At 42.7% G+C, this 24,109-nt stretch overlaps 3 protein-coding genes and 2 non-coding genes across 5 annotated transcripts; 3 read left to right on the top strand and 2 right to left on the bottom strand.

Annotated features, from left to right (window-relative positions):
- Positions 1–933: 933 nt before the first annotated feature.
- Positions 934–1,041, bottom strand: LOC112082383. The gene has a single exon (XR_002897049.1). It is a non-coding gene; the product is annotated as a small nucleolar RNA R71 (small nucleolar RNA).
- A 4,947-nt stretch (positions 1,042–5,988) lies between these two features.
- On the top strand, positions 5,989–6,420 carry LOC112088914 (uncharacterized mitochondrial protein AtMg00860-like). Its single transcript, XM_024159381.1, has one exon. It carries the CDS (start codon positions 5,989–5,991, stop codon positions 6,418–6,420), a length of 432 nt encoding a protein of 143 aa, XP_024015149.1.
- Positions 6,421–8,426: 2,006 nt separating this feature from the next.
- On the top strand, positions 8,427–8,807 carry LOC112088913. Its single transcript, XM_024159377.1, has one exon. The coding sequence runs from the start codon at positions 8,427–8,429 to the stop codon at positions 8,805–8,807; it is 381 nt and encodes a 126-aa protein (XP_024015145.1).
- A 3,897-nt stretch (positions 8,808–12,704) lies between these two features.
- LOC112082604 lies at positions 12,705–12,811 on the bottom strand. The gene has a single exon (XR_002897274.1). It is a non-coding gene; the product is annotated as a small nucleolar RNA R71 (small nucleolar RNA).
- Positions 12,812–15,447: 2,636 nt separating this feature from the next.
- On the top strand, positions 15,448–17,534 carry LOC112082241 (the record flags this gene model as incomplete). Its single annotated transcript, XM_024149834.1, has 3 exons — positions 15,448–15,702; positions 15,819–16,541; positions 16,839–17,534. Coding segments are annotated over 3 exons (1,674 nt in total), but the record flags the coding sequence as incomplete, so codon positions are not given.
- Between the last annotated feature and the right edge of the window lie 6,575 nt (positions 17,535–24,109).

Raw genomic sequence — 24,109 nt, 5'->3', positions numbered from 1 at the left:
TGTCTTTGATCTATTCGCTTATTACCTGCTTTCATTAGCCTTAGTTTAATTGCTTTTTACTTGTTTTAATTGCCTTCAATTGATTTAGTGACAACAAAAACCCAAAACCAAAACCAAAACCTTTTAGTTCTAATCTGATTTAAGCGTTGCAGTGAATTCGTACTGAAACAACTAAGTCTCTGTGGATTGATACCCTAAGTACTACAGCGCACATCTGTGCACTTGCAGACATTTAGGGGTTATAAATTTAAAACCTGAAGCTTAGTAAAACGAAAACAACAAACCCCGCTTTTGCTCGCAATCAAGTTTTTGGCGCCGTTGCCGGGGACTTAAATTTGTTTCGTTGCGAATCTCAGCTTAAATCCATTAGAACACTTGTTTACTTTTACTTTTTCTTTTGAATTTTTCAGGTTTCTCTGCAATGAGAGACCAGGAACATGTTCCCGGAACTCTTGGTGATCCACCAAATCGTGTGGATGGTGATCCAAGCAATGATGACCTGTCTGATGATGAGTTTGGAAAACCGATTTATGATGACAATGAGCTAATCGGATCGGTCAAACACAAAGATGATGATGATCTGATTGGAAGTTTCGATTCACTCAAAAAGTTCATGGGAGATCGAAGAGCTATTCAACCAGCCTTACCAGAGGATGGCAAAACCGAAATTAAGGTACCCCATATCCATTTAGTTCAACAAAATCAATTCTCTGGTTATTCATTTGAAAACCCGATAGACCATATCGAGACTTTCGAATAATTATGTGCAACCATTAAAGCAAATGGGGATTACCACAAGTGTAGTCTTTTCCCATTCTCTCTTAGAGATAAGGCCAGCAAATGGCTAAAATCTTTGCCACCTGCTTCACTAAAAACGTGGGCAGCGTGTAGAACTGCTTTCCTAAAACGTTTTTACACTAGAAATCGTTCAAATCTCTTAAGAAAGAAGATAAGAACTTTTAAACAAAAAGAAGATGAAGATCTTTTAGATACTTGGGAAAGATTTAGGGAATACCAAAGAGATTGTCCACACCATGGATATGCCGAAGAATACCTGCTAAGTATCTTCTATCGCGGTATAACTCCAGAGTTACAACACTCTTTCGACGTAGCAAGTAATGGAGATTTCACAACTAGATCTGTAGAAGATGCTCACGTTTTCATTAAAAATTTAGGAAACAGCATCCGAAATCAAGTAACCTTTGGTAATTCTGCACTTCCTGAGAAGAAAGAAGAAATTTCGGAAGTTATAAAGTGTCTCCGTCACATAATGGGTCATCTTGGATTGCAACAACCAAATAGGATACACAATACGTGTAACTTTGATGGTTGGGACAACCCAATGGATTCTTATGGTCAAGGGATGGTTAACACTGCAGAAGTCTATCAAATTCAAGATTTTCCATTCGTTTCTGATCACCGCAGTTCCATTCCTCCGGACCGCAGCCAAACAAGCTTTCACCACGGTCGTGCTGGTTCTGACCGCGGCCAAGACGTGTTTCACCGAGGTCGTGAGCCACCTGACCGCGGGAAATTGTCTTCTGAGAAGGATGGTACCTGACTGCTCGGCCCAGCAGGAACCAAGGAGAAGCAGGAAGAGGCCGCGATATAAGCCCCCGCGGTCGCAGGTGTCCGGACCGCAGGAAACCTACTATCGGCCGCAGTTGCGTAGTCCTGACCGCGGCCAAGTGCTTGTTTGCCGCAGTCGTGCAGCCCCTGACCGCGGCATCTGGTCATTGACATGAAACCCGACCCAAACCACCCCTTTCACCTTATTTCACCTCACCAATCACCCTCCACCTCATTCATCACCCTGCACCACCTTCATCACCACCTAATCACCTTCCCAAACCCCTTCGAATGAATCCGGTTCATCTCCACCAGCATCCCGGATCCAGGTAAGTTCTCTTTGTCCTTACCAATTCGATTATTTATGCATTTTTCTCATCCAATCTCGACTTGTTTCACACTGAGGACAGTGTGATTTAAGTCTGGGGGAGGATTTCATCCCTTTCTAACCACCTTTCTTTCATGAGTCTTGCATTATCTACACTTTTTGCATTTTTCTTAAAGTTTTTCAAAATCGGTTTTCAAAACAAAATACGTTTTAAAGGGAATGGTGAACATGAATCAATGATAGTTGACTGTGTGCTTTAGACTGTTCCTAGTGACTTGCTCATTCATGATTTAGGACTAGACTAGGCGGTAGCTAAGCACATTTGAAACGAAGTACCCCAGAGGAATTTGAATGATTTCGATTTAGATGAAGGGATACACTAGCTCTGTTTTATTTGGACTTAATTTGGACTTAATTTTCTCATTGAAGCATTAGACCAGAGAAACGAATCATACATTCAGGACTCCTTTATCCTTTTACCACTCTTTGTTGATCCTGAATGGCTAGTTCATCTTTAGCTAGTTCCCCACCTTAACCAATCCTCTTTCAAACCACATGCACTCTTGTTTTCTATTGTCTTATATGCAGATAAGTGCAAAAACGTTGGAGAGAAAGAGGAACGACGCAGTTTTCAGTCACCAAGGACAGTGTCCTGCGATTTGCCGGAAAAGTTCCCGGAAGGATTCAACACAAGAGAAACTCAGTTTGTCTTAGAAAAATCTCAAACTTTGGTACAATCTCGTCCTCTAGTCTCTCTCTCTTTAAAACGCATATCCTTTCCAAAACAAAAAAACAAAAAATCCGAAAAGAAGAAAAGAAAGGAAATAAAAGCCTTAGAGAGTCTAGAGAGGTCGAATTTTAAGTCCCAAGGCAACTGGAGTTCGATTTTATGGAGTTTTGGAGATTGTTTTCTGATTCCCGGAAAGAATCTAAGTCTGGGGGAACAGCTGTTTACAACAAAGGAGGAAGAATTATGCAACAACATTTAGCAAGAAGAAGTGACTGAAAACTGTGGTCATCAACAGGTCCTTATCTCTCTTGCTGTTTTGCATATTATCTTGCATCCTCCAGATCTTCAGGTAACCCGAAACACTTTAACTCCACCACTTAAATAGCCTTTTAATGCCAAACGCCGTCTACCCTGGATGATGTCTTTAATGAGAACTCACTATTGAACTTAATGAATGTAGAGAGCTAGTTGACTGAAATCAAGATTTAAATTGTTTAAGTTTTGCATGACGGAAAAAGTGGACTAGTATCTCTTGTGCATTAGTGAGAATTTTCTAGACTAAGTTGTGGATTGATGCACTATCTTTGGTCCTAGTCTATAATTCATGTCTATGAGATTTGTGCATTCCCTATTTTTGTTTTCACTTAACCAGTTTAGGCTTTCGCTTTGTTTGAGGACAAACAAAGGTTTAAGTCTGGGGGAGTTGATAACACCGTATTTTGACCACTTTTATGGATCGTTTTGAAATACTTTTTCTATGTTTTTAATTGCTTTTAAGTACTTTTATTATGTTTTTCTAGAATTTGTAGTTCCAAGACTATTTTCAGGTAACTTAGGGAAAAGCTTAACAAAATGGATAGAAAACCAGATTTCAGCTCAGAGTCAAACCGTCAGAAGTTCACCCCTGATTGAAGGCCTTCTCACCGTCTGATCCAGCTCAAATCTTGAGACCTTAAAGATGGAAGTATCAGCTTTCCAGTGCACTTTACAGATTGGCTATCCAACGGTTCAATCAAAAGATACGCGAAGAGCAAGATGTCCCGTAAACCAGCTGGCAAGCACTTCCACCCGCGGCCAACAAGCAATTTCCCGCGGTCAGGAGCATCCCGACCGCGGCAAACCACCCATTCCCTGCGGTCAGAGCACTCCCGACCGCGGCCATCAACCTCTGAGCCCAAAAAGCCCATTTCTGAAGCCCACATTTGGAGAAACCCTAAGTGACGTCCAGAGAGGTCTTGAGCACTATAAATACATGTCTTAGGAGCCCTAGAAATCGTGTAACCTTAGAGAACCAAATTATTTACTTCATACTTTCATTGTTTTTGCTTTAGCTTTTAGGGAGAGAGAGATTTGTTCTCTTGAACCCTTGTTCTTTCTTTTTCAATTTCGGTTTCTATTCTACTTCTTAATACTATGTCTTTGATTTCGTTTATTATGTCTGAGTAGTTTTATTGTTGGGATTAAGGGATTTTTGATGGGGATTTATATGTTCGGTGAGGATTCCATTGGCTTTTGAGCTGAATCTTAGAACTTTTTCTTCTGAATTCGTTTTTACTGCATGAGAGTAGCGTCATGAACTACAATCTGATCCAGATGCTTGGTGACACGAAAGTGTTCATCAGGTATCAGATCTAGTTTGGGAGAGCAAAACAAACATAGGAGTGGAAACCTACCTATGGGCGATTTGTGAATTAGGACGAGTCTTAAACATAATGCATCTCTTCTCTTCCAGGGCCAGAGTGGAAACCTACTGGTCAGGGTTGAGAACGATAGTTGTCTATGATCACGACAGTGGCGTATTCATACGTCCGTGACTCCAGTTCGAAAAGTTTAAGCTAAGATCTTACAAAATTTCCTCTCTAGCAATGTTTTGAATCGTTCGTAGCCCTGAGAAAACTTCCCTGAACCCCAACGCTTTCTTCTCCATTGATTTACACCGATTTTCTTTAAAGCTTTAGTTCAATATTGTCTTTCCTTTTTAGTTCATTTTCATTTAAGCATTAGAATATCCATTTTTATCATTTTTAGTTATTTTCGTTAAGTTTAGTTATTACGCCATTTAATTCTCGTATTTTCTTTTAAGATTTCGTCTTTACATTTTAAACACACTACCAAACCCCCACAAAACCGTTTTTGTTCTAGACTTCCTTACTTTATACTTATTTCAAAGGTTTTTTGCAGCAAAAGATCCTCTTCCCTGTGGATTCGATCCCTAAGTACTACAATTGATCAGCTGTGCACTTGCGGCTATTGATTTTAATTAGGGTAAAACTTGACACCCACAACAAGTCACCACCATCACTCTCCTCGGCGGCGGCTCCTTCTTCTGATGCGGCGGCCTCCTCTAGGGTTCCAGCCGAAATCCCTCTCTCTCTCTCTCTAAGTTGTCTAAGTTTCGGTCTCCCCTCTTTAGAATGACCTAAAGGGGGTATTTATAGCTTCTAGGGTGGTTTTGGACACTTAGGGCTTCAAAAATAACGAGAGGAATTGATCTGGGCTTTAATTAAGTCGTCGGGAAAGTGAACGACCAAAGCCCGCGGTCGCGGTGGCTCTACCCGCGGGAAAATGGGTGTTTGCCGCGGTCCCGGCACTTGCTCTCTTCAGGAACTGCATTTTCTGTCATTCTTGCATCGGGAGTATCTGAAGATCTAACCGTTGGATTGTCTCCAAACCAAGTGCATTAGAAAGCTGGTTAGATCCTCTATGCTGTCTCATATTTTGGGGGTGATCGGACGGTGAGAAGGTCTTCATCGCGTGTCATACTTCTGACGGTCTGCATTTATCCGAAATTGCTCATTTGTTCCAAATTGCATATCTTTTGCCCAAGTTTCCTGTAAAGTCTTTTGAAACTCTAAAAAATTGAAAACACTATAAAAACTTTGAAAACAGAGTTAAAACACCTGCATAAGATACAATTATGATCCATAAAAGTGGTCAAAATACGGTGTTATCACCTATCTCGGACAGCACTTGGGTTAGTCATGTACATGTTGTCACAAAAAAGGGAGAAGTAACTGTTGTTAAAAATGACAAGGATGAAAGATCGCTACATGAACAGTAACGAGACATCGAATGTGCATCGAGCATCGAAAACTGAATGCAGCAACTCGGAATGATCATTTTCCTTTGCTTTTTATTAATCAAATGCTAGAAAGATTAGCATCAGGAATACTACTGCTTTCTAGACGGTTATTCCGAATTTTTCCAAATTCCTATTAGACCAGAAAATCAAGAAAATATGACATTCACCTGTCCATACGGAACTTTTTCCTACCAGCGAATGCCTTTCGGATTGTGTAATGCACCTGCAACCTTTCAGCGGTGCATGATATATATTTTCACTGACTTCATCGAAGATTTCATGGAAGTCTTCATGGATGATTTCTCTGTATATGAATCCTCTTTCGACAAATGCTTGGAAAACTTAGGGATAGTTTTGCAGCGTTGTGAAGACAAGCATCTTTTCCTGAACCGGAAAAAATGTCACTTCATGGTCCGCGAAGGAATTGTGCTTGGACATAAAATATCTGGGAAAGGTATTGAAGTTGATAAAGCAAAACTTGAAGTCATGATTAGCCTACAACCTCTAACTAATGTGAAGGGAATCCGAAGTTTCTTGGGACATGCCGGATTTTATAGGCGATTCATAACAGGCTTCTCTGAGATTGCTAGACCTCTTACACGTCTGCTCTGCAAGGAAACGAACTTCGATTTCGATGAAGAGTCCTTGGCAGCGTTTCATAAGATCAAAGACGCTCTTGTTTCTGCTCCAGTTGTGCAGCCGCCCGATTAGGAACAACCATTCGAAATCATGTGTGATGCAAGTGATTTTGCTGTCGGATCTGTTCTTGGTCAGCGGAAATAAAAGAAACTGCATGCAATCTACTATGCGAGTAGAACCCCTAGATGAAGCTCAATACAATTATGTGACTACGGAGAAGGAGTTTTTAGCTGTCGTTTTTGCATTTGAAAAGTTTCGATCTTATCTCATGGCGTGTAAGGTCATTGTTCATACTGAACATGCTGCAATCAAGTATCTCATGTCTAAGAAAAATGCCAAACCAACGCTGATCAGAAGGATAATCCTTCTGCAAGAGTTTGATATAAAATTCGAGATCGGAAAGGAGCTGACTATGGAGTAGCAGATCATCTTTCTAGAATTCGAGTGGAAGAGAAACTTCCTTTGAATGATAGTTTGCCAGAAGATAATTTCTATGATATAGATACTATACCTATTACAGAAAGAACAAAAAGATCGAAAGAAAGTTTTTCTTGCTGTAAAAGTATTTAGCTCTTATTGCTTAAGGTTGCAAAAAGTTACAAAATGAATTGTGTACATCATCTATTTATACTAATTCTCTGAACCGCCTAGCCGAGAATCTCGGGAGAGATTTTCGGAATATTTCCTTATCGCCTCGTGCGGCGCACCGCCTTTGTATTTCGCCTAGGGTTTTTATGGGCTTCGTCTCTCAAGGCCTTGGTTCGGCCCATCTGAACTTCTCCACGGCTCGGCCCATCTAAACTTCTCCACGGCTCGGCCCATCTAAACTTCTCCACGGCCCGGCACACTTGCCATTTGAGTCGAGACGTGATCTGGTCCACCTCACCGAGGCGCGGCTCGGCCCAGGCGTGTTGGAGAGGGGCTCGGCCCATTTCTTGCGATACGGCTCGGCCCATCTCTCTTTCCTCACGGCTCTCCCTACTGGTCTATCTTCACGGCTCTCCCACTTGGTGAGAACGGCTCTCCCACTTGGCGAGAACGGCTCTCCCACTTGTCTTAGTGAGAACGGCTCTCCCGCTTGTCTTTCTTCCATACTTAGTCATTTTGAGATGGTTTTATCTGCGTGGGGTGAAAACCGACCCCAACAGTTAACCGACCCCAACAGCCATCCCAACCTCCTACACGACGGTCAGATGCTTTTGACACCCCATGGTTTAGGCATATAGCGAATTACTTAGCTGAAGACATCGAACCTCCACCTTTCTTTGGCTATAAAAAGATGAAATTCTTAAGGGAAGTTCGACACTATTTCTGGGATGAAATTTTTCTCTATAGGAGATGTGTAGATGGTTTATTCATAAGCTGTGTCGCCGAAGAAGAAATGGAAGGAATATTGTTTGGATGCCATAGTTCAGCATATGCAGGACATTTCACAACTTACAAAACAGTTTCCAAAGTCCTTCAAGCAATATTTTGGTGGCCTACTATGTTTAAAGACACGTACGCCTACATCTTGCGCTGCGATTCATGCCAACGAATGGGCAATATCAGTAAGAAGAATGAGATGCCTCAAAACTACATTCTCGAAGTTGAAATCTTTCCTAACTTCTTTTGGAAACCAATACATCTTAGTAGCGGTAGAATATGTCTCTAAATGGGTAGAAGCAATCGCCAGCCCTACTAATGATGCAAAAGTGGTTATAAAGCTGTTTAAATCAATCATTTTCCCTCGCTTTGGAATTCCTCGAATTGTGATATGCGATGGGGGATCCCATTTCATCAATAGAGTTTTCGAAAATCTGCTCAAGAAGAACGGGGTCACGCATAAAGTTTCATCTCCATATCACCCTCAGATAAGTGGACAAGTGGAAATCTGTAACAGAGAGATAAAGTCTATTCTGCAAAAGACAACTGGCGTCAATCATAAGGATTGGTCTGAAAAACTCGACAATGCACTTTGGGCCTATCAGAGAGCATACAAAACTCCTTTAGGGACCACGCCGTTCAATCTTGTATACGGGAAAGCATGTCATATTCCTGTAGAGCTCTAGTACAAAACACAATGGACTATTAAGGAAATGAACATGAACTTTAAAGCAGCTGGAGAAAGAAGAATGTTTCAAATGCACGAGTTAGAAGAAATCCGCCATAACACCTACAACAATTCCAAGATATACAAGGAGAAGAAAAAGGTGTTTCACTACAAAAGGATCAGACATCGGTCCTTTGCTCCAAATGACAGAGTTAGTCTTTTCAATTCTTGCCTTAAGCTTTCTCCAGGAAAGCTACGATCAAGATGGTCTAGACCTTTCACAGTAAAGAAAGTCAAACCATATGGAGCACTCATTCTTTGGGGTAAGAAGGGAGATACATTTGTCGCTAAAGGACAGCGTGTCAAACCATGCCTCGCAGAAGAAGAAGGAATAGAAGAAATGCTCTTGGCAGATCCACTAGGCTAAAGTATCATCAAAGTCAAGCTAATGACTTTAAGCAAGCGTTTAGTGGGAGGCAACCCACTTGGTATTTTACTTATTCCTTTTGATTTGCATTTTCTATTTTCGCTGCTTTGTTTTTTGTCATCTGTTATTTCAGGTTTTTAAGCGAAGAACGAATAAAAGGTGAACATAAATCACGAACCAGAAATTACATCAAGAGCCGCGGAATATCGCCAGGTAAGTACACATAAACATGGGGAAAATGCTCATTTTATTCCTCAAATTTTTCAAATTGCACGTTTAATTCCTCAAGTTGGGCTTGCTTAAAAAAAATTCTCAAGTTAAAGTTGACTTTCACAATTAAGGATTAAAAAGGTCAGCAGTTAATGCCTAAACAGAAATCGGTAATATTAATTAAGCTTCTTTCGGAAGATATAATCTTCACATTCTTTGAACACCAAACCCATTTCCCCCAAATTGGAACACCAAACCTTCTTCCCCTAACTTCGAACACCAAAATCGACAACAATCTCATGAAGAACACCAAAAAACAGCAGAATACTTACTCAGAAACCCACTTGTATTCGGCAACAAATGATAGTACGTACTTGGTAACCAGTTGGTTTGTGTTGTTGTAAGACAAGCGGTTGGCTCTCTTTGTGTCTTGCTCTCTTGTACTTTTGTTGGTTACTTTTATTTGTTTTTTTGTAAGACTATGAATATGATGTCTTGTCTCTCTTCTACTCTTGTTTGTGTTGTTGAAGGAAAGACTTTGAACTGATTTTGACTCTTTTTCTTTCTTTGTCTTTTTAAACACACAATTTTAGAAATTTCTTTAATACTAGCCCCTGAAACATGTCAAAACATGCCAGAAAATTTTTTTTCTCAATACAAAAGAGACATGATATGTTCATAATTTGCATCATTTAGGTTGCATAAATCATTCCAAATCATGTTTTATTTCATGCATTTTAGGTCCTTAGGGTTTGTTTTAGAACTTAGGAGATGCATTAGGTCCCAATGAGTCTTTGCATGTTTTGAGTGTCTATCAGGTGAATATGGAGCTGAAAAGATGAATCCAGGAGGTGGAATGGTGAGCAAAGAGTGAAAAAGTGGAAAAATTAGGTCTTGGGAGATTTTCGGCCATTCTCGCTGGCCAGGAAGGTTTCACCGGCCATTTTCATGTACCGCGGGAAGCTTTACCGGCCATTTCCATGTAACGCGAACGAAGTGTATCGGCCAAAATCTCCGGGTTTGAACGAGTCTCAGAAATCGCCTGTCCGGGGAGCCTTCCGGTCCGATTCAGACGGCGGGTCCTTCATAGAAGTTGGAGAGCATTGGAGCACGGTCTCATAGCAAGTGGAATCGTGGAATTCGGACGCGTGAGCAGAGAGATAAGCTAGTCGGAAGGAACCCCTGTCTCGCAGGTATTCCGGACCGAGCAGATCAGTCTTGAAGGATGCGAAGGACGGTGCACTTCCAGGCCGATTCAGTTTCCGGGGCCTTCATGAGAATCAGAGACATTTGAGTCTTCTTTCCAGAACATCCGAGATCAGTCAATTCGGAGCTTTGAGCAGAAAGATACGGTCTCCGGAATGGACACATGTCTAGGCGCCTCCCTCTGGTCGTGTAAATGCGCTTCAAAGATGTGCCCTCCAGGAAACCTTACACTTCCCAAGCACTGAAACTTCCTTCATCAAAGTTGGAGAGAAAATGAGTCCTCTGTCTTCTGCAACCGGAATTACTCAATTCGGACAGGTCTCCAGGAAGTTACACTCTCCGGAATGTGAGATGGTCCAGACAGCCCAGGATGACTAAGTTAGACATGCCGCGATTTCAATGCCACGGTCCACACTTGGCCGTGGCAACTTTTGTGCACCCTCGGCCAATGACACGATATAAATGCCACGGTGTGAGGCTTGACCGTGGCAAACACACACTTGGCTGAGAGGAACTTAGCAACCGTTCGGCGATTGACACGGCCTAAATGCCACGGTGTGAGGCTTGGCCGTGGCAACATCTTGCAACCTTCGGCGATTAGCACGAGCTTAATGCCACGGTCTGGGACTTGACCGTGGCAAATAAACAAGTGGCTGGAGATAACTTCTACACAGTTTCGACTTTTGACACGATCTCAATGCCATGGCCTGAGACTTGGCCGTGGCAAGCATATACTTGGCTGGGAAGGACTTCACATACATGCGGGTTTTGGCACGGTCTGAATGCCACGGTCTGGGGGCTTGACCGTGGCAACCTTTACACATCTTCAGCGTTTGACACGGTTAACTTGCCACGAGTCCCAGATGAAGCTTGATCAGACCGTGGCATCAAAAGGAACCAAGAACACAAGTAAAGACTTTGACACGGTCAGGAATGCCACGGTCACACCAAGGATGCACCAGACCGTGGCAAACCCTTCTTTGCCCATCAAGGCCGGGTCAGTACCCGGTTTGTTCCGGGTTGACCCGGTTCGCCCAAGCTTCTTTTATAAGGTTTTTAGACCTAATTTGTAGGGAGGACTGAATCTACTTTTAGTTTTTTTTCCCCCTTTTGTGAAAAACCACTTAATACACTTTGTTTTAGAGAGTTTAAATCGATTTGCAGTTTCTTTACATCTTGTTCATCATTTCTATTCATCAAAATCAACTTCTAATCATGATTAACACCACATCTTGCAAAGGATCTAGTGTGTTGATCATGATTAGTGAGTAGTTACCTTAATGATGTTCTAGATGTGTAGGTTAGGGTGCTAAAGTGTTAGATTAGGAGTGTTTAGGGCTAGATTCATTAGTTCATTTCTCTAAACAACTATTCTCTATGCTAGATCCTTGATAATCACTTGAGATCTAGATTCTGGGAATTTCATGCACCAAAAGTATTTGATGAAATTCCTGAAAGAGTTGTGTTAGAGGTTTAAGTAATTTTTCATCATGGGAATGATTTGTTAAATGCTTGAATGATCATTGAGAACTGTTTATTAATGCATATTGATTCATATTTCACAAATGGGAATTTGGTTTGAAAATGGATTAGTATAGGGGTTAATACCTTCATGAGAGGATTAACATAGATTAGAGTTCTTAATCACTTGAATCATGTCTCATCATTGTCATTAGCATTCCTAGTTTAACACCAAAGCACCCTAACCATCTATCATGTCTAGAATCTCATACCTCCATCATATCTTATTCACACCATTTGTCATTGTCATTAGTCTTTAATCCTGTTTATGTTTATAGTTGTCTCTAGATTAATCAAGACCCACTCTTGTTTGCTTGAATTAAGAACTTGATCATATAGCTTAGTGTCACGTAGTAGATATAGAACAACCAGTTCAGGAGCAACAGGCTCAAGGTCATGGAGCTGGTATTGGAGTTGGTCAAGGGCTTCACCAGGGTAATGTTCAGCAGGAACAGGTGCACCATCAACAAGCTTATGTCCACCAGGGACAAGCTCAAGCTCATCAACAGAGGCATCAGGCCAAATCAGCAAAGACACCAGGTGCACCACCAACCCCACCCTTTCCAACCACAACAAAGAAGATATGAGCAACCCCAAGTCTATGTTGGAGAGAATGACAGGGCCAATGCTCATCAGTATGGAGCTGGTATTCAGGCACCACCTGTGCAAAACAACAACTTTGAAGTGAAAGCATCATTGCTGAATATGGTCCAGAACTCAAAGTTCCATGGGTTAGCAATGGAAGATCCCTTGGAACACTTGGACCAGTTTGATAAGGTGTGTGATCTGACCAAGATAAATGGAGTTTCAGAAGACAGCTTCAAGCTAAGACTATTCCCATTCAGTCTTGGTGATAAAGCTCATCAATGGGAGAAGAATCTTCCAAGAGGCTCCATTCAAACCTGGGAGCAATGCAAGCAAGCCTTCTTATCTAAGTTCTTCTCCACCTCAAGAACTGCAAAACTGAGGAACCAAATCTCTAGCTTCACTCAGCACAGCAATGAAAGTTTTGGTGAAGCATATGAGAGATTCAGGAGCTACACAAACCAATGCCCACACCATGGGTTTAGTGAGGCTTCTCTTCTCAGCACACTGTATAGGGGAGCTCTTCCCAAGATTAGAAACCAGCTGGATACTGCTTCCAATGGGAACTTTCTGGGTAAAGAGATACATGCTGCTTTAGAGCTAGTAGAGAACTTAGCATTGAGCAATGACACTTATGGTGAAGACTATGACAGATCAAATAGGTCTGAAGGTTCAAGCTCAGAACAGAGGCTCACCAGAGAAGTTAAGGAGTTGAGGAGTGAATTGGACAAGCTGAAATTCACCACTCAGAAGCCAATGCATTTTGTTGGAGAGTATGAGGAACCTTCTCAAATTTTTGAGAACATAAGTGAAGAAGGTCTTACCCAAGAGGATTTGCATGCATTTTAGGTGTTTAAGCATTGTTTTAGGACTTAGGAGATTGCATTAGGTCCAAGAGAGTTTTGCATGTTTTGTAGCTAACCCACAAGACCAGGTCTATCCCAATTCTCAAGCTCCAAAGAACTTTGTTCCCAAGAACAACTTTCAAGGGTCATTCCAACCCAAGAATCAATTTGGTCAGAATCAGAGTTTTGGTCAGCAACAGCAACCATTTCAGGGCACTGGTTACACTTCACAGCATCCAAAGGCACCACCAGGGTTTGGTCCACCACAGTTCCAACAGCAGGCGCCGGTTCAACAACAGTTTCAGCCACCAATGGTCCAACAGCAGCCACAGATGGGTACAGATATGGTTGGTATTCTGCAACAACTACTTCAGGGTCAACAGACTATGCAGCAGGAAATCAAGGAACTGAAGCAAAACCAGGCATCAAGCTCAAGGAACCAAGGTCACCTACCTGGAAAATCAGAACCCAACCCCAAGGAATATGCCAAAGCAATTACACTGAGGAGTGGCAAGGAATTACCTGGTATTGAGAACAACAAAGTGATCATTGAGGACAATGATCAACCTGAGGGGGAGGCAGCCTTAAAGGATGATCAAGTTGCTGAGAAACCAAGGACAGAAAAAGGTAAAGAGGTAGCAAAGGAACCAGAACCAGAGAAGAAGTATGTGACACCACCTCCATACCAACCCAAGCTCCCATTTCCAGGGAGATTTAAGAAGCAACTAGTGAACAAGGCAAGAGCTGTATTTGAGAAGGCACTCAAAGAGACACCACTCACAATGCCTCTCATTGATGCATTCCTAATGATGCCAAAGATGGGGAAGTTCTTGAAGGATGCAATTCTGAACAAGACAAAAGAGCTTCAAGGCATGGTAGTACTAAGTCATGAATGCAGTGCTATCATTCAGAAGAAGTCCATTCCAAGGAAGTTAACTGATCCAGGGAGCTTCACACTCCCTTGTGCCATTAGACCTCTTCTATTCTCTGGATGTCTTTGTGATTTAGGAGCATCAGTCAGCTTGATGCCATTCTCCATAGCTAAGAAGTTGGGCTTTAGAGTTTTCAAACCCTCAAGGATTTCTCTTATCCTTGCAGATAGATCAGTTAGATTGCCTGTTGGTATGTTGGAAGATCTACCTGTCAAGATAGGTGGTTTTGAAGTTCCAACAGATTTTGTTGTGCTGGAAATGGATGAGGAACCAGTAGATCCTCTCATCTTGGGCAGGCCATTCTTAGCAACTGCAGGAGCCATCATTGATGTGAGAGGTGGGATAATAGAGCTTCAACTTGGGTCTGAAAGGCTCAAGTTTGATGTGAATGAGATGATGAAGAAACCCACCATTGAAGGTCAATGTTTCTATGTGGAGACAATGGACCAGTTGGCTGATGAGTTGCTTGAGGAACTGAACACTGAGGATCCTCTTCAAGCTGCTCTAACTCAAGAACAAGGAGAGAGTGAGCTCTTGGCTGAAGCAAGTGAAGGGTATAAGCTGTATCTGGACAATGCAAGAGAGCTGGGTCCTGAAACAAGGTTTTTGGAGCTAAAACAAAGAGGCTCTGAAGTCTTTGCTATCAAGGAATCAGTCACCAGCCAAAGCAACCTGGACCAGGACTGGAATGAGGCGGATGCACCCTCTGTTGAGCTCAAGCCTCTACCAACAGGGCTCAGGTATGCATTCTTAGGCCTAAACTCTACTTTTCCCGTGATCATAAATGATAACTTGCTGGAGCATGAGGAACGTGCATTACTTAGTGAAATAAGGAAATTCAGGAGAGCCATAGGGTATTCCTTGGCAGGTATTAGAGGAATCTCTCCTGATATATGCACCCACAGGATCCACCTGGAGGACCAAGCCATGTCCTCTATTGAGCACCAACGTAGACTTAACCCCAACCTTAGGGAAGTGGTTAAGAAGGAGATACTAAAGCTTCTTGAGGCAGGGATAATTTACCCAATCTCTGACTCAAGATGGGTGTCTCCTGTTCACGTTGTGCCCAAGAAAGGTGGGATCACAGTGGTGAAAAACGATAAGGATGAACTCATAGCTCAAAGAACCATAACTGGACATCCCATGTGCATTGACTATAGGAAATTGAATTCTGCTTCTAGAAAAGATCATTTCCCTTTACCATTCATTGATCAAATGCTTGAAAGGTTAGCTAATCATCCTTATTTTTGTTTTCTCGATGGGTACTCTGGATTTTTTCAAATTCCCATAGATCCAAGAGATCAAGAGAAAACAACATTCACATGTCCTTATGGCACTTATGCTTATAGGAGAATGCCCTTTGGTTTATGTAATGCACCAGCCACTTTTCAAAGATGTATGATGCACATTTTCTCTGACATTATTGAAGAGAAAGTTGAGGTGTTCATGGATGACTTTAGTGTCTATGGCTCCTCCTTCTCGGATTGTCTCTCTAATTTGACACAGGTGTTGGAGAGATGTGAGCAGCACAACTTGGTGCTGAACTGGGAGAAGTGTCATTTCATGGTGCAAGAAGGAATAGTCCTTGGGCACAAGGTCTCTGAAAAGGGTATTGAGGTTGATAAGGCAAAGGTGGAGGTGATGGTGAATTTGCAAACCCCCACTTCAGTTAAAGGGATAAGGAGCTTCCTGGGTCATGCAGGGTTTTATAGAAGATTCAAAAGGACTTCTCAAGGATTGCCAGGCCCTTAACAAGACTGTTGTGTAAGGAAGTGGATTTCATCTTTGATGCTGAATGTGAAGAAGCCTTCAAGTTGATCAAGGAGGCATTGGTTAGTGCACCAATAGTTCAGGCACCAGACTGGTCTCTACCTTTTGAGGTCATGACAGATGCTTCTGACTTTGCTGTTGGAGCAGTACTTGGACAAAAGAAAGACAAGAAGCTGCATGTGATCTACTATGCCAGTAGAACACTTGACTCTGCCCAAGAAAAGTATGCTACAACTGAAAAGGAAATGCTGGCAATAGTTTTTGCCTTTGATAAGTTCAGAAGCTACCTGGTGGGATCAAAGGTCATTGTGTATACTGATCATGCAGCCCTCAGGTACTTGATGACCAAGAAAGATGCCAAGCCAAGGCTGTTGAGATGGGTTTTATTGCTCCAGGAGTTTGATATGGAGGTGCTTGATAAGAAGGGCATTGAGAATGGGGCTGCAGACCATCTCTCAAGGCTGAGGATTGAAGAAAAAGTTCCCATAGATGATGCTTTGCCTGAAGAGTCTCTGATGGTGCTCCATTCATACTTGGATTTTGAGGAAGTAGATAGCATTCAAGAAAGGAGGATGCCTTGGTTTGCAGACATAGTGAACTATCTTGCATGTGGGGTGGAGCCTCCTGAATTGGATGCCTACAAGAGGAAAAAATTCTTCAGAGATGTCCAGAGATACTATTGGGATGAGCCCTACCTCTATGTTCTGAACAAGGATCAGCTTTACAGAAGGTGTCTTGCTGAAGAGGAGATGCAACCTGTGTTGCAAGAATGTCATGGTTCTGCCTTTGGAGGTCACATGGGGGCATTCAAAACTGTGGCAAAGGTTTTTCAAAGTGGGTTTTGGTGGCCTACAATGTTCAAAGATGCCCAGTTGGTGGTTTCAGCATGTGATGCCTGTCAGAGGCATGGGAACATATCTAAGAGAAGTGAGATGCCTCAAAACCCCATTCTAGAGGTTGAGATCTTTGATTGCTGGGGGATTGACTTTATGGGACCTTTCATTTCATCCTATGGAAATCAATACATACTTGTTGCTGTGGACTATGTGTCCAAATGGGTTGAGGCCATTGCTTCCCCTACCAATGATTCCAAGGTTGTAGTGAGGCTGTTCAAGAACATCATCTTCCCAAGGTTTGGAGTTCCAAGGGTTGTCATCTCTGATGGAGGATCCCATTTTGTGAACAAGACTCTGGAAGGTCTATTGAGAAAGCATGGAGTTAAACACAAGATAGCTACTCCATATCATCCTCAAACTAGTGGCCAGGTTGAAGTATCCAATAGACAGATCAAGGCCATTCTTGAGAGGACTGTTAGCTCAAGCAGAAAAGATTGGAGCAAAAAGCTAGATGATGCATTATGGGCTTACAGGACTGCCTTCAAAACTCCAATTGGAACATCACCATTCAGTTTGCTATATGGGAAGAGCTGCCACCTTCCTATTGAGTTGGAGTACAAAGCTATGTGGGCTGTGAAGTTTATAAACTTTGATATCAAGACAGCTCAAGAGAAAAGGATCATGCAACTCCATGAACTTGAGGAGATTAGGCTTGAGGCTTTTGAAAGCTCAAAGATCTATAAGGAGAAAACCAAGGTTCTGCATGATCAAAAGATTCTGAAGAGAGAGTTCAAGCATGGTGATTTGGTCTTGCTTTACAACTCCAGACTTAAGTTGTTTCCAGGAAAGCTTAAGTCTAGGTGGTCTGGACCTTTCAAAGTTCTTGAAGTAAGGCCTTATGGTGCCATTGTCTTAGAAGGGAGGAATGGTCAGGAATTTGTGGTGAATGGACAGAGAATCAAGCATTACTTAGTTTCACAAGGGAAGGAGGAAGCTACATCAGTTTCCCTTCTTGATCCACCAGCCTGCTAATCAGGTTACCAAAGTCAAACTTAGAGACATTAAACAAAGTGCTCTTGGGAGACACCCCAAGCTTACCCTTTGTAAATATGCTTTTGATCTTTTGATTCTTTTCTTTTTATGTTTTAGGATGTTTTGATGGGTCTGTTGAGTGTTCACAGGTGTCAGGTGTGAGTCTGAATCTTTGGAAAGTGAATGCAGAATGAAAAGAGATGAAGGAATGGAGACAAGCTTGTGCTCGGCCTTTGACATGGGGGCCAGCCACGGTCAAAACCAAGGCGTGGCAAGTGTCTTTGTGTTGCCACGGGAAGGAGTCAGGCCGTGGCAAAGTACACAAAAATCACAAACGTTCGGTGATTGCCACGGTGGGAATGACACGAGACACACCAAGGCCGAGGCAAGAACAAAAGGGGACCAGGCAACATTCGGACCATGCCACGACTTGGTTGCCACGGGAAGAAGCTTAGGCCGTGGCAAAATGAAGGTGAAACGTCCAATGCTCGGAGTTTGCCACTAGGGGTTGCCACGGGGTAAAGGCCTGACCGTGGCAAAGCAAAAATGAAGCGGCCAAGGTTCGGTGTTTGCCACGGTCTACAAGACACGGTCTGGAGGCTTGACCGTGGCAAAGTTTTTGAGGGTTTGACCGAGGAATGAGCACGGCCACGAGGGGTTTGCCACGGGGACACAATCATACCGTGGCAAGAAGAAAGAAGAAGGACAATGCTCGGGGTTTGCCACGGCCTGAAGACACGACCAAGTCGAGACCGCGGCAAAGATACAGCATCCTCGAGTGATAGACACGGGCATGTGACACGGTCAAAGAGGCGCGATCCAAAATTTGAATTCCAGTTGACCGTACGGACGTTGACCGGTCAACAGACGCGCCAGGCCAGCTGTTCCCCACCACTCTTTCTTCTTCATCGCGAGTTTGCTCTCTCTTCTCCATTCTTGAACTCTAAACTTTCATATCTCTCTCGTTGCTGCATCAAATTGAGTGATTCCAACTGCATTGAACTCGTATTCCTGTCTAGTTTCTTGTTGCACATCCGTTTTACACTCGAAAATTGAAGATTCCAAGGTATTTAATCTGTTAAAACTCACCTTTTCCATACCTTAGAGTACTGTTCATGAACAGAGAAAAACAAATGGAATCGATTTTAATGGGTTTCTTGATACCTTGGAATCATTTTGTGAATGTTGTGCAAGTAGAATGGATAGGGATTTCATGAATCTTGCTTGAGAATGACCTGTTCTTGGAATTTTTGAGAAATTTTCTTGAAAATCATCATGTGAATCGATATTTTTTTAGAAATTGTGTTTCAAGCTGAACCCTTTATGTGCATTGCTTCTTGCCAATTCTCTGAGTTTAATGAGTTTTTAATCAGCTTGAAATACCTTCTTTTAAAGAAAAATCGATTGGTGCTGCTCATGAACTTGGTGAATTTTTTTTTTTTTAAAAAACTTTTGTTGTTCTCTTGCTTTGGTGCTTACAATGGTTTGAGAAAATGCAGGATGGGAGGAACAAAAAGACAAGCAGCCATGGAGAAATCTAAAAAAGAGAAATCAGAGGAGCAGATTTTGCCTTTTGGGCACAAAGTTTTCGAGAAACAGAAACGGAGGAGAAAGCCAAAGGATTCAGCTGAGAAGAAAACAAAGAAGATTGCTGCACCAAAGAAAACAAAGGCCTCCACTTCAAAAACTTCTGGTACAGAGCTGGCACTGGTTGAGGTCGTTCACAGAGCAGGAAAAGAGGTGGTTGTGGCTGAGGATGAAGAAGGAACAGAAAGTGACCCTGAAACAGCATTGAAGCGGGCCAAGAAAGCAAAGCAAGGTTCTGAGGACAGAGAGCCAACTTTTGATGACTACTTTGACATGTTCAGAAGTGCAAAAGTGCAGCAAACCAAGTTCCCTGATATGGAACTGCTGAGGAAGATGGGTATTCTTGAAGAGGTTCAGCTCATTTTCAACAACATGGGGTTTGGTGGATTCTTTGAGATGAAAGATGTGGCTCATGATGGTGTTACACAAGAATTTCTTGCATCCCTTCAAGTTTGTGGATATGGCCCTAGAGATGCAAGAATCAAAGAGGGCAATGGTCTTGGGCACATAGAGTTCAAAATAGATGGTGCACAACACCATGTAAGCTTCAAAGAACTTGATGAGATCTTTGCTTTTACAAGACCTGCACAAGAAGAGACAGTGAAGTTCACATACCCTGATCACATGATTACTGACTTGTGGGATACAATTGCTTTTGGGAGCTTCAGAGGAGGAAGATGCAAGAGTTCATGGATAAGAAACCCAGCAATCCGCTATGCTCACAAGGCGCTTTGCCAAATGTTCTTTACCAAGCACAATGATGGAGTGGTGCATCTAGCCGACATGGAGCTATTGGGTATGGGTCTTCATCCTCTCATCAGTCACTTGAAGAGCAAGAGAGAGTTTCGCCTTCCACATTACATCCCTTCTAGCGGTGCATTCTTGGCACGCCAAATGCTGATTTACAAGGACATTGCTTGGAGCGAGGGTAAAAGAAAGAAGCTCACTAAGCTACACAATGGATGGCTAGTGACAAGGATTCTGAAAGCAAGAGGTTTTGTCTTTGATAATGTTGCAGTCAGGCCTGGGTTGATTGATGAAGTTACCCTCACCAAGGTTGGGTTTCTAAAAGAGAGCAATGGTGAACACTTCTTGTACACTTTCAAGCTCTTGCAAGATGAAAAAGTTCATGTTCTGTTGCCAAACCCAGCCATCACCACTCTCACAGAAAGGCACAATGTCTCCTTTATTGTCCTCAAGGATCAGCTCTACAACTCAGCCATTCACCCTCCAATTCCCAAATGTAAGAAGCCAATTAATTCTAAGGGTAAAGAGCCAGCTGAAGAGGAAGACACAACTAGGACCCCTGGTTGTGAGCATGAGGAGCCAAGAGATTTTGAAAGAAGGATGGGAGCAGGAAGGTATCACTTTGATCCTTACTTTTGGGGTGAGCCTGACTATCACACAAGGAAGCTGTATTCCAGAGTTAACACCCTTCAGAAATGGTGCAAATGGCAAGACAAAACGATCCACAAGCTGGTTGACTGTGTTAGGCAGCTTAAGAAGAAGGTTAAAAAGCTCACAGCTCCAGCCACCTCACCCAAACGAGATACAAGCGAAGAGGTGGGAGAAAGCACAGCTGCCAATGACCTTGCGCTACCACCAGGAAAAGAAGATTGGGTGAATCCGGCCACAGCGTTCCAACCAGACTCACCTGAGAGCAGCCCACCCAGATATTCCACCCCATCATGTTCAACCTCCAATCCATCCCATTACTTGGGATCAGACCTCAGCGATTGAGGTAAACACTCAAAACCTTGTAAATAGCATGTAGACTTTCTTTTTCTTTTGCATTTTGCCTGTTTGCTTTGGTTTCACTTCTTTCTCATACTTTTATAACACAAGGGACTGTGTTATTTAAGTGTGGGGGAGGAGTTTCATCCTTTACTAATCATGTTTTCTCTTTTCTTATTTTACACTTTGAGTCTTGAGTCACATTTTAGTTGCATATTCATGTAGTCTCATCTAAGTGCATATAAAAACCAAAAAAATGATCATGTAGTTGCATTCTCATTTTTTAGGATTGAGTCTAGATTGCATTTGCATATAGGTTGCATCTTGCAGGGAGTAATGATAGGTTTTCTAGAGAGTATATCACTTTGAGAACTTGAATTGAATATGCTTGTGAATCTTTTTCTGTGCTTGCAAAGTCTGAAATGATTTGAATCTGAGAAGCAAGTTTGAATTGAACTCAACTCTAATTAAGTGGGAACCTTGAACCTGACTTGAAAATATCTTGTGATGCATTGTTTGAAAAAGCTTGTGGATACCAATATACATACTTGAGCTAGAACCATTGTTTTTACCACTCTTTTCCTTAGCTCAAGTAGCTGAATCCACATCATGGATCAGTTCCCATACCTTGAACCCATCCTTCTTTCAAGCCAATGTTTGTGTGTGAATTGAAAGGCCACCTTGGATCAAACTTAGCAGAGAGTGTTAGGTTTAGAGCGACAAGGGCAGGTCTCATTGAGTGCTGTGTTCCAACATCAAGGAACTGAGAGTTTTGGCGAGGAATAAGTGTGGGGGAAAAGACCTTTTGGTGAGTGGAAAAAGGTGAGATGAGTGGGAAAGAGAGAGGGAAAATAGCTAGGGGAATGAAAGAAAAAAAAAAGAAATCAGTCTTGGTGTTTTGAGAAAGTGAGCTCTGGTTTGTTGAAAAGAAAGAGTCTAGCCTCTAAGTAAAAAAAAAAAAAAAGGGAAGAAAAGAAGCCAAAAGGCTCAAATGTTTTGTTAAGAAAGAAAGAAGAGGCTAGAAGTTGTAAAAGAAAAAGAGCTGTGTAAAGTTTGAGTTCCAAGACTTGAGAGGAAATGTGAAAAGTAAATCCCCTAGTGAGAGGAAAATGAGAGTGAAAAGTGAGGATTTTTGAGCAAGTGAGGAAGCTTTGAGTAGAGGGTGGGGTGTGATGAGTCTTTGCCCTTGTATGCATAGGTTGCTTTTTACCTTTAGCATTCTGCCAAAGTTTGATCATTCATAGAGAGATCCCTTTGCTGCATTTAACCCACTTGAACACTGATGAGATCATTTTAATCTCATAGCCTCTCCCTAGCCAAGCCAACTTGTTTAAACATTGCATCATGAGGTTCACCTGATAAAAGCTTAATAAATGTGGAAGAGTTGAGAGAGAGAAGAACTTGTGGAGATTCCTTGCTGAGTTGACATACATCTGAGTATGACTTTGCATTGCATAATTGAGCATGAACTTGAATTCTCATTGTGATCACTTCTCTCAAAAAGAAAATGTGAACTCCCATTGCATACAACCTCTTTCTCTCATTTGCTCTTTTTGCTTGAGGACAAGCAAAGGACAAGTGTGGGGGAGTTGATATGTTCATAATTTGCATCATTTAGGTTGCATAAATCATTCCAAATCATGTTTTATTTCATGCATTTTAGGTCCTTAGGGTTTGTTTTAGAACTTAGGAGATGCATTAGGTCCCAATGAGTCTTTGCATGTTTTGAGTGTCTATCAGGTGAATATGGAGCTGAAAAGATGAATCCAGGAGGTGGAATGGTGAGCAAAGAGTGAAAAAGTGGAAAAATTAGGTCTTGGGAGATTTTCGGCCATTCTCGCTGGCCAGGAAGGTTTCACCGGCCATTTTCATGTACCGCGGGAAGCTTTACCGGCCATTTCCATGTACCGCGAACGAAGTGTATCGGCCAAAATCTCCGGGTTTGAACGAGTCTCAGAAATCGCCTGTCCGGGGAGCCTTCCGGTCCGATTCAGACGGCGGGTCCTTCATAGAAGTTTGAGAGCATTGGAGCACGGTCTCATAGCAAGTGGAATCGTGGAATTCGGACGCGTGAGCAGAGAGATAAGCTAGTCGGAAGGAACCCCTGTCTCGCAGGTATTCCGGACCGAGCAGATCAGTCTTGAAGGATGCGAAGGACGGTGCACTTCCAGGCCGATTCAGTTTCCGGGGCCTTCATGAGAATCAGAGACATTTGAGTCTTCTTTCCAGAACATCCGAGATCAGTCAATTCGGAGCTTTGAGCAGAAAGATACGGTCTCCGGAATGGACACATGTCTAGGCGCCTCCCTCTGGTCGTGTAAATGCGCTTCAAAGATGTGCCCTCCAGGAAACCTTACACTTCCCAAGCACTGAAACTTCCTTCATAAAAGTTGGAGATAAATGAGTCCTCTGTCTTCTGCAACCGGAATTACTCAATTCGGACAGGTTTCCAGGAAGTTACACTCTCCGGAATGCGAGATGGTCCAGACAGCCCAGGATGACTAAGTTAAACATGCCGCGATTTCAATGCCACGGTCCACACTTGGCCGTGGCAACTTTTGTGCACCTTCGGCCAATGACACGATATAAATGCCACGGTGTGAGGCTTGACCGTGGCAAACACACACTTGGCTGAGAGGAACTTAGCAACCGTTCGGCGATTGACACGGCCTAAATGCCACGGTGTGAGGCTTGGCCGTGGCAACATCTTGCAACCTTCGGCGATTAGCACGAGCTTAATGCCACGGTCTGGGACTTGACCGTGGCAAATGAACAAGTGGCTGGAGATAACTTCTACACAGTTTGGACTTTTGACACGATCTCAATGCCATGGCCTGAGACTTGGCCGTGGCAAGCATATACTTGGCTGGGAAGGACTTCACATACATGCGGGTTTTGGCACGGTCTGAATGCCACGGTCTGGGGGCTTGACCGTGGCAACCTTTACACATCTTCGGCGTTTGACACGGTTAACTTGCCACGAGTCCCAGATGAAGCTTGATCAGACCGTGGCATCAAAAGGAACCAAGAACACAAGTAAAGAC

Source organism: Eutrema salsugineum, unplaced genomic scaffold (genome assembly GCF_000478725.1).
Source record: "Eutrema salsugineum unplaced genomic scaffold, Eutsalg1_0 scaffold_8, whole genome shotgun sequence".
Classification (NCBI taxonomy): Eukaryota; Viridiplantae; Streptophyta; class Magnoliopsida; order Brassicales; family Brassicaceae; genus Eutrema; species Eutrema salsugineum.
Note: the sequence above shows the minus strand (reverse complement) of the source record. Positions and strands in the feature narration are given on the sequence as shown.